The following is a 10261-nucleotide window of genomic DNA, read 5'->3' as shown; positions in this document are numbered from 1 at the left end:
TTGAAGCCTAATTACCCATCAGTCTCGTGTTTGAGTGGAGGATTTGCGTTGTTTTCATCCACCACCACCACCAACAACAACAAAAACAACAACAACAACAACACCGTTCTCGTCCTCCCTTCACTCTGCTTCATTAACCTCATCCGCGTTTTCACTTATGCATCACCTCCATCATCATCACCAACACCAAGACCACGACCACTCTCTTCTTCCCCTCACCCTTCTTCATTAACTTCATCCACTTCATCCCACTTCTGCATCACCTCCATCATCATCATCATCACCATCACCAAGACCACGACCACTCTCTTCTTCCCCTCACCCTTCTTCATTAACTTCATCCACTTCATCCCACTTCTGCATCACCTCCATCATCATCATCACCATCATCACCAACATCACCACTAGCATCTCCGTTCCTTTTGTCTACTTCACCGCCTTCCTCATCCCCAACACCTATCGCCGCCACCGTCTTCTCTTCCCCCTTCTTCACTACCTCCTCCACCACCACCACTACCACCAACAACAACAACAACTACAACAATTTTTCATAACACTTCTCGATTAAGCGCCTCCCCCCATAAAAAATAAAACACACAAACCTCATTTTTCTCCCTCCATCTTCATCGCTACTGCACATCATTCTCTAGCCACCATTTTCACCCACCAACACCACACCCACAACCATCTACACCTACCACCATACACACCACCACCCTTTTACAACCACCACCACCACCACCACCACCTAGCTACACACACCACCGCCCCATCTAGCCTATAACCAACACCGCCTATATCTACACACGCGTCCACACACACCATCACCCATCTACACCCACCACTACACACACGACCCATCCACATCCAACACTACACATTAATCTACACCCATTTACACCAACCACCACCATCACCACCATCCTCGTTTCCCTTCATCCATCCACTTAACTAACTCTTTTTCACACCCATTCACACCTACATCCACAACCAGCATCATCATCACCAGCATCATCAGCATCATCTCCGCCATTGTCATCACCCACCGGCAAGACAAGAGAAAGCCGCTTCGGTTTTCCTCCTCGGTGAATCATTTTCGGGGATTATCTTGAAGTTTCACCTTTAATACAGCATCAGTTCCTTTGTGCACAAGCTTTTTTTTCCTTGGCTCAGAGCTCTTTTTTTATTCTTCCTCTCCCTTGTCTCCTTATATTATGTACCTTTCAACCCCTTCCCCTTCCCTGACCTCCCTTCCTCCATCAATCCCGAACTCCCTCCCTCCCTTCCTTCCCCTCACACATTCTTCTATTTTTATCCCTCCTCCTCCTCCTCCTCTCCACCTCCACCTCCTCCTCCTCCTTACCCCCACGTGGCTTCACTTCGAGAGAGATGAAGTCGCAGTTGTTGTCCTTATTTGCCTTTGTCGCAGGTCGTCCGTTGTGTCTTCGTGCATTACAGGGATCGACGTGCGGCTGTGACAGGGGGGGAGGGGGGAGGGGGAGGCGTTCATCTTCTTTCTTCCGTGTTGTCTTCTCGTTATGGTAAGGATCTCCATGTATGAAACGTTCGCTCGCATCCCTCTTCTCCCCTTTCTTTCTTTTTTTTTTTCTTTACATTGTCGTTGTTGTATGAATGGTGCTGCGCGAGTACCTACACCTTAGGGCTTAGACGGTTATTAAAGGATGTAAAAAAGTGGAAGACAATCGATGTAAACTTAATGACAAAGAAAAAAATGTCTGGGGGTGTAAAAGAAACGAGGGAGGGGAGCGTTGTAAGGTAAACAGAGAGAGAGAGAGAGAGAGAGAGAGAGAGAGAGAGAGAGAGAGAGAGAGAGAGAGAGAGAGAGAGAGAGAGAGAGAGAGAGAGAGAGAGAGAGAGAATGGATGTAATCTTTTCTTAAGGTCCCTTACTTTCATAATTAAGAATCCCTCAGTCAGCCTTTGAAGACCGCTTCCGTGCCCTAGAGACTGACGCCTCGCCTCTCCTGTACCCCGGCATTCCTCTATAATATTCAAGGAACCTTTTTACTCCATTATGTGCCGGACTTTTTACCGTCGTATCCCTGAATAATTGTCACTTGTAGAACTGGATATATTACCACCAGGTGTGTTGTGCTGTGTTCAGGACCTTTTCTTTTTAGTTTGTGTATAGTGTTTTCAAATTTACAACGTTTCTTTTTATAGGATTTGAAAAGAAATATCAGAAACCTGAAAGGCCGTAATAAATGTAAAACATTATCCATAAATTTGCATATTATAGCTGAAAAACAGGACGAAGAAGCAAACAAAAACACGGTTGTTAAGTAGGAAGAGAAGAGAGAAGAAAAAAAAAAGAGGATGAGTATCATTATTTGTGAACTGAAAGAAATTGAAAAATGGTGTTGGAGGAGCAACAGGAGGCGAGATGAGTTGAAGGGTGCAGGGAAAGGAAACGCCGCTATCAGCCGCAGGCTTGGACGGGCTGGAGGGAGGTGGGGTGGCGGGAGGAAATGAGAGCTTTTGTAGCGAGGAAGGCCCTTCCCCAGGATAGACAAGGGTCGCCCCGCCTCCCAATCCTGCTGCTTCTGCCTACACGTGGCCGGCCGGGCGGCGACGCTTACTAGACTCTTCTGTTCCCAGCGTGCCTCCTGCCCGCCCCCACGGTTGAGTGCTCAGTGGTCCCTTTCGTGTGTATGTAAACGCCGCCTTTCTGAACGGTACGGCGTTGACAACGTGGCAGGCCGCGGCTTGGGAGTCACTAAGATGTGCATCAGGTGGTGGTAAAAGCACCTGCCGGTAATTGATGCACTGAAAAGGGAACTTAGATGCGAGTCTTCACCACCTTTGCCTGTGGCTTTGGCGACGCCGCGGCGCCCGGCCGAATGGGCGCCGCCCTCGCTGACTGAAGCCTCATTAGGTGCAAAGAGGATAATTGATAATACCTCGTGAAATATGCCGGATTAAATGTTCTTGGGAAAGGACTTTGTAACCACATCCTTACTATAGTAATAATTTTTTTGAGTGGGAAAATCGATGAAACAGTATAGTATTGTGAACTAACTTAATAAGTCTTACAATATGACCCCAAGATAATAACGTCATTGTGGTTTCCAATTTTGATGAGTGGCCGGGCAGGCGGAGATCGATAGGCGGCGTGTAAGATAGCCGGCCAGCCGAGCCTCCCGGGACAGCCGCTGGCCGCACCATGCTCCAGGGGTGAGGGAGGATGTGCACGCTCTGTCCGCCCCGTCATCGGCGGAAAGTAGTCAGGTTCGACTCTTTCGTTGACACCATCTCATACTCGGAGTACTCACAATATGCCTCCAACGGGAACAGCACGACGGGCAGTGTGGGCGAGGCGGGCTGCTCGTCCTCTGCCTCCGTCTCTTCCTTTGCCTGCTACAAAGGCAGCGGCGGCGAAGTGGTGGTGGCCCCCCCGCGCAAGGTAAGTGATGCCGCCACGGCTGCGTGGCCCCTGCCGCCACGCGTGCAGAATAGACAAACATATTGAGTGTTGCGAGGAAATCTTTACGAACACAACTGTTTACTTTCATTTCGTATAAACTCTAAGTCATTTTACAATTCTCAATCTTTTTATGCACTTAGGTATGTTTTCATGTGTATTCGGAGAATATGCGTACAGGTGGGCGATACTGAAAACAATGTCTATCAACGCTATGCGTGTATGCTATGTAAAAAAAATTGAGTTCTGTTCGTTGTGCCTTTTGATAAAAGGAACTGCATGCGGAGAACACCACGAGCCACGACAAAGTGTAAATCCCTGTGCATCTGTTCAAGGTCTCACGACATTCAAGTCATAAGATATTGGAGAGAAAATTAATAACAGTTGTAATTGTTACGTTCATTGATTTCGAATTCGCATACTTACTCGAGGCAATTTATCATCGCCAGCCTCGCCGCTAGCGGAGGATTATAATGTTTACGTGGTTGTCCATCTGTGTCTGTGTCTGTCTCTCTGTTTATCAGTTCGTTACGAAATATTTGAAACAAACTGACATATAGACGCAAAATAAACATGAGAATATCCTGTTCGTTGAGGGCAGACCTAGAGTTCTGGTCATAAAATGGGGACACCTGGAGAAGGTAAACTTTGGTAGCCCGAACGTCACAGGTTCCATGTTCCGGGTAATGGGCTCTCATCCATCACAGGCTTAAGGGCCAATGATAAAGAGAGGAGCACCGAGGTCATGCGCAGCAATAGCATATGTCCCCAACTTCAGCCTTACCTTTTATGTAATTAACACCTTAACATCATCACTTTAGCATATACTTCTTATTTACTGTTAAGTGTTGACGCAAATTAATTAGATAATCTCAATACTCGCCGTGGTTTTCCGTAAAGTCGTAAGTCTGTAAAGTCTAGGCAAGACAAGAAGTCAGTACTGTAATATTAAAGCTATCAATTCCAGTCTACCTTGGCTTGCCCTCTTGGCATTTCCCTTCGCTTCTCTGCCACTCCTCTGCAAGCCTTCTCCCTCGTGCTCCTTCCTCCACTCTTCGCCACTTTTTCCTTTCTCTTCCTCCACTTCTCCCCCCACACTTCCTCTTTCCTTTCACTCCTGTTCTCTGCTCTTAACTCTTATTTCCCCCCTCCCACTTCTCTCACCACCAACGCCCTCCGCTACTTTATCGTGTCCTCTCTCCTCTCTCCTCCACTCTCTCCATTCTAAGCTTCATCTCTTCAATAATGTTCTTTCCTCCCTCTGTCTCAACCTTCACCCATGTCCTCCGCTCCCTCTTCCCCCTCTTCTTTCACCCCCATCCCCTCCCTTGTGCCTCAGTCTCTTCATCGCCCTCGTCTTGTGTCTCTCCTCCGCCTCTTGTTGTGGTCCCCAAACGCTACTATAGGCCATTGATCGACCTATCGGCGGATATCGAGTTGTAGGGAGAGAGAGAGAGAGAGAGAGAGAGAGAGAGAGAGAGAGAGAGAGAGAGAGAGAGAGAGAGAGAGAGAGAGAGAGAGAGAGAGATTGTGTTTTCTGTGATATTTCGTCTTATTTTCTCTACTTTTTGAGAGAGAGAGAGAGAGAGAGAGAGAGAGAGAGAGAGAGAGAGAGAGAGAGAGAGAGAGAGAGAGAGAGAGAGAGAGAGAGAGAGAGAGGAAGTTTTACGGTGCTATTTCGTTTTTTTCTCTTTATTTGTTAAAAGAGGAGACGGACCAAGAGCTAACTAAACAAAAGAGAAAAAATGACCACAATTTATGATCGCACAAAAAAAGCAGAAGTAGTTGGATGTTTCTTCATGAAACAAAGTCCATAATTATAAGAAGATTTAGTATGTATATAGGTTTAGAAGGTTTAGAATTGTAATACTGTGCTTATGAAGTCTATGCTCCTTATGTACGTTGCATCTATATATGTGTTTTTCTTTCTGTGTGTGTGTGTGTGTGTGTGTGTGTGTGTGTGTGTGTGTGTGTGTGTGTGTGTGTGTGTGTGTGTGTGTGTGTTTCTGTCTGTGTGATGTCCGTCTGTCCGTGCTGTTGTTGTTGTTGTTTTGTGTGTGTGTGTGTAATTCACCATAGCCTGTCCACGAGATGGTCTCTTCATTGCAGACATGTACCCTCCCGATTTGAGCAAGGCTCATTAATAACCAGAGATCGAATATAATGAGTCATTATAATCGATCTCGGGTTACTGGTGAGACCTTGGTACACCACCCACCCCATCCCCTTTGCTCAAGGGGGAAGAACAGTAACCAATCCTTGTCAGTGGAAAAATCCCGGCCTTGGCGGGCCTCGAACCCTCAGCTTGCCAGGCCAGAGCCTGACAAGCCAGAGACTTATCCACTGAGCGCGTGCGCGCACGCACGCACGCACGCACGCACCCACGCACCCACGCACCCACACACGCACACACGCGCGCGCGCACACACACACACACACACACACACACACACACACACACACACACACACACACACACACAAAAGCAACCAAACAAACAAACAAACACAAACACAAGCACACACTGTCTCTATTTTTGGGAACAAAACTATCGATCTACACTTATGAGTCAGTGGCCACGTCTCGCGGGGAGTCTCCCTGGCCGTATCATCCCCACTCCTCTCACCTTTCCCCCCTCGGGCGTCCTCTCACCCCGTGTGACTCGCCGCGCGGGAAGGGGTTGCTGAGTTATAATGAGTTTCGAGTATGGTGACTCGATAATTTTGTCCGCAACTATAGCTTGATAAGTCTCACTCGCCTCAAGGCACTTAAAAGACACCGAGCTTCTCTCTGCCATACTCTAACCCACCGTTGTGTCTACGCGCCTTTTAGCAATCGTGTTCATGGTAGCTAAAGCTAGGCTTCTCTTTATTAACTGCATGAATTATTAATGCATTCTATATTTTCTTTTTCTGCTTACTTTAGAGTTTGCTTGATATACCATGTACCTTACCATGAACTGTATCGTTCTCTCTTCTGCTTTCAGGTACGTGTCGTGCAGCGAGGCGGCGGGCGGTGAGTAGTAAAGGTGTGAGAGGGGAAGGGCAGTGCACAGGCCAGTCACTGCGCAACACCAGCCTACAATATCAGTCGTTAATTGTTTCGCCTTGGAACTGCACCACTTCCCGTCCCCCTTATTGCCCCGCGGTTAGGTGGACGGTTCTCTTTCTGTAAGGCAGGAAGCCTCTCCAGTGGAGCGATCGATTGACCGGCCAAATTACAGCTCATACGTTTCTGTTTCTGTTGCTGTTTCTGTTCCAGCTTCTCCATCCACCTTAGTTATCGCTTCTACGGCTGCTACTTATATATTTTTTTTTATTATTATTATCATTGTCATTATTATTAAACTTCCTCTCCTCCTTTATTTGCTTTTACCACTGCTAAAACAACAATAACAATAAGAACGAAAACTAAAAATACTGTTACTACTATTGTTAAGTGGAGGTAAAACAAATGCTAAACAATACAAAATAGAAAAATAGCTTCTCATATGAAAAATAAAGGGAGGCTGATGGTATCGGTGCTTACGTATGACATTCAGCAATACAGCACTGCGTTAAGGGTAATGAATCATAAGCTTGTGCTACGTAACACTGACCTCCTCGCTGCCATGGCTGGTGGACTGTATACTGAGCCCCGATAAGGAAGGTAAGTAATGAGAGTATCCAGGATGTAGGATGTCAAGGGATCTGACCCGCCTGAAGATGTTTGCTAGCACGCGTCTATCGGGGTTTCAGTTCATTAAATTAGCAAGCTCCCTTCCCTCAACCCCCATAATTTGTCGTCGCCCAGTGAGGTGAAAAATATGATTAGGTGTATTCCTGGAAGCCAAGCATCCCTGCGAGGGGGGGGGGGGGTTGGGGGGGATATGCCGGCACCTCCTGTCCTCTCCAAGGCTGTCGTACGCAGAGGGAGCGTTGCGTTGCCACCCGTACGAGACGAAGCTTGCTGAGGTCCAAAGTTTTTGAATATATAATTAATCAACTTCGTCTTAGATTTTTCCTGGCTTCATTGGATGTCATGTCAGGTGAAGATGTAGTGACGCAGGTAGACTTGTTCAGTTGGGTGTTTTATTTTATTTTTTTTTAAAGTACTGCCTGGCTCCATATAGCATAGCGAACTGCATCGTATTTTTATATATTGAAGTGTTGACTTCTTTCATTGGATTTCATGAAGGTGAGGATGTAGTGAAGCAGGTAGTATTGTAAGGTGTATTCTTGATGTTGTTATTGTTATTGTTTTTGTGTTGTTATTTATGTTGCTGTAGCTCTCATACCAAGCCCTCACTTTCCATTATACCTGGTGTGTAGTTGGCGTCCCTAGCAGGTAACAGCAGCTAATAACATAACGCGTACAGCTCCCGCGAGAGGGCCTGTGTTGGTATTATTATTGTTATTATTGTTGTTATTATTATCTCTCTCTCTCTCTCTCTCTCTCTCTCTCTCTCTCTCTCTCTCTCTCTCTCTCTCTCTCTCTCTCTCTCTCTCTCTCTCTCTCTCTCTCTCTCTCTCCATGGGGGGCTTCGGGTGGGCTGTAAAAGGCGCTATTGTCTGGTCTGGGTCTATTTTTATGGGTGTTATTTATTCTCGCCTCGCTCGCTCTTCGCCAGACGAGAAAAATTTCCTGACCGCCGAGTCTTCATAAATCCTTTCAGAGTTTCTTCACCGATTCGAACGCACCGGTGCAACCAGTATCCATTCAATTAGTTATGGCTGAGGTATAGGAATTATCTATTTGGGGATGAAAAAATATAAGCCATCAGTATTTTGACAGTTTATTTTTACACCTATTTTAGATTTTCCAGTGAACTTCTTCCCTTGATATGAACACTGGTTTGAGTAGTGCTGAGGAATTGACAAACGTGGCCTAATCGTCTCCTGCGCTTTCTAAAATGCTTGAAATACTCGCCTCAAAGCTCATCAATAACTCTGTGTTGTTCGGGGCCGCGCGCAGCGACCTTGAGGAATAGTATTTGAAGATGTCAGTAAACAGGTTTGCATATTGTAGTTATTGAAATGCACTTTTGGGACAACACATACAAGTTTACATGAACATAAATAATCGGATTTTTTTTTTCTATTTCGGAATGAGGAGTCATGTTAAAGGCGTTATTAAACACATCGCAACCTGCCGCTGACAGAAAAAAAAAAATAAAAATATCAATAAAAATATTTGGTTAGGCCTAGAGGTGTTTTGATGGGTCCTCCACTTTTTAACAACTGCAACATTAGCAGTCTTCAAACTCCTTCAAGAGGGGAATACCAAGACACATCTGGAACCGACTTTAATCATTGTATTTTGACATTCTCCTCTGTCTCCGTTCAGCGAGGTATGATCAATATTTATATATATTTTTGCTTTGACTTGCTGTCGGTCAGTCTTTTTACCATAAGAAAAATTTATATCCAGTAATGAAGAACTTTGAATCCCTTACTTTTGTCAGACGACTATGAATTTGTAGATCACGGAAGGGAAAGTCACCGCCTTGGGCTACAACTTGGTGTGGTATTAACATTGATTCCCTCTGCAGTAATCTAGTAATGAAAGGCTGTGAGTTGCCTGTTCTTAGCATGCGACAATGGTTTTTAGATTACGGCAGGAAGAGACCACCCACCCAAAATTAAACTGTATGGTTGGTATTATGAGACATTTTCACTTCTCACATCAGCTATTTCTAAAGGTCAAAGAGGGGGTCAGTCAGGTTCTAGTGAGTGTTTCTTTAGCTTTACGGTACAGAGGAAGGGTCAGACTACCACCAGGGTGATAAAACTACTCCTGGAAATGCCCACAACTCCTACGAAAGCCTTGTCAAATATGTGTTTCTTCAGGTTCACGGTACAGAGGAAGGGTCAAACTACCACCAGGGTCATAAAACTACTCCTGGAAATGCCCACAACTCCTACGAAAGCCTTGTCAAATATGTGTTTCTTCAGGTTCACGGTACAGAAGAAGGGTCAAACTAACACCAGGGTCATAAAACTACTCCTGGAAATGCCCACAACTCCTACGAAAGCCTTGTCAAAGTTGTGTTCTTGGGAGGCGAAATGTCTTTTAATACGACCCTACGAGTTACAAACCCTCCGCTCACAAGCTGATGAACGGCCGCCGCTGGGCGTGTTTGCTACATTGTAATCATATTATCGCCTTAAAAGTATCGTCTGAGAACTTTTTGATGAGAGAACAGCACGGACCTCAGCTACACAGGGAAACTTCTTTTTTTTTTTCAGACTGGAATGTATTCTGCATAATTTCTAAGCCAACTCCATTCGGTTTTATACACAAAGACTTAGTAAGACAACGTAATTTGTGATCACGGTGAAAGAGTCGATAGTGCCGACACGCAGAGTGTAACCGTGTGTATGGAATAACCTCTTGCTTTACAGTTTTGCTCCTCGTATTGCTCAGTTTTAGACCGAACAAGAAATAAAAGCGTTGGGTGTCCGTTGCTTGTGAATGTATGGATTTGAGCAAAACATTGTAGTGAATGAAACATACACTGTGTGACCAAGTGTCTGTTTTATATTCTGACGCCAATGCATACATATCAGTATTTAAAAGAGAGAGAGAGAGAGAGAGAGAGAGAGAGAGAGAGAGAGAGAGAGAGAGAGAGAGAGAGAGAGAGAGAGAGAGAGCCTGGGAGAGAGCCTTAATGGTGTTGCTCTTAGTGTCTATTAACACCTGGTGAAGCTAAATAAACTTATCCCGCCTTGCGCCGCGTGTCCCGACCAGCCGACAGCACCGGGCCCGGCAGGAAACACTGGGCCTCGGAGCGAAGAATAACAAAGAGAAAGGTCTGTAATTACAGTTTCTGCCTTCATGG

General features: G+C 45.6%; 1 protein-coding gene across 1 annotated transcript in view; it reads left to right on the top strand.

Annotated features, from left to right (window-relative positions):
- LOC127007464 (uncharacterized) overlaps positions 1-7219 on the top strand; it is an 82780-nt gene extending 75561 nt beyond the window's left edge. The window contains exon 3 of the mRNA XM_050878531.1: positions 6428-7219. Coding sequence (XP_050734488.1) covers positions 6428-6460 — 33 coding nt within the window. The 3' untranslated portion in view covers positions 6461-7219. The remainder of the gene's footprint in view (positions 1-6427) is intronic.
- Positions 7220-10261: the final 3042 nt, after the last annotated feature.

The sequence above is a fragment of the Eriocheir sinensis genome, chromosome 3 (assembly GCF_024679095.1).
Source record: "Eriocheir sinensis breed Jianghai 21 chromosome 3, ASM2467909v1, whole genome shotgun sequence".
NCBI classification, from domain to species: Eukaryota; Metazoa; Arthropoda; class Malacostraca; order Decapoda; family Varunidae; genus Eriocheir; species Eriocheir sinensis.
This window is presented reverse-complemented; position numbering and strand designations above follow the sequence as displayed.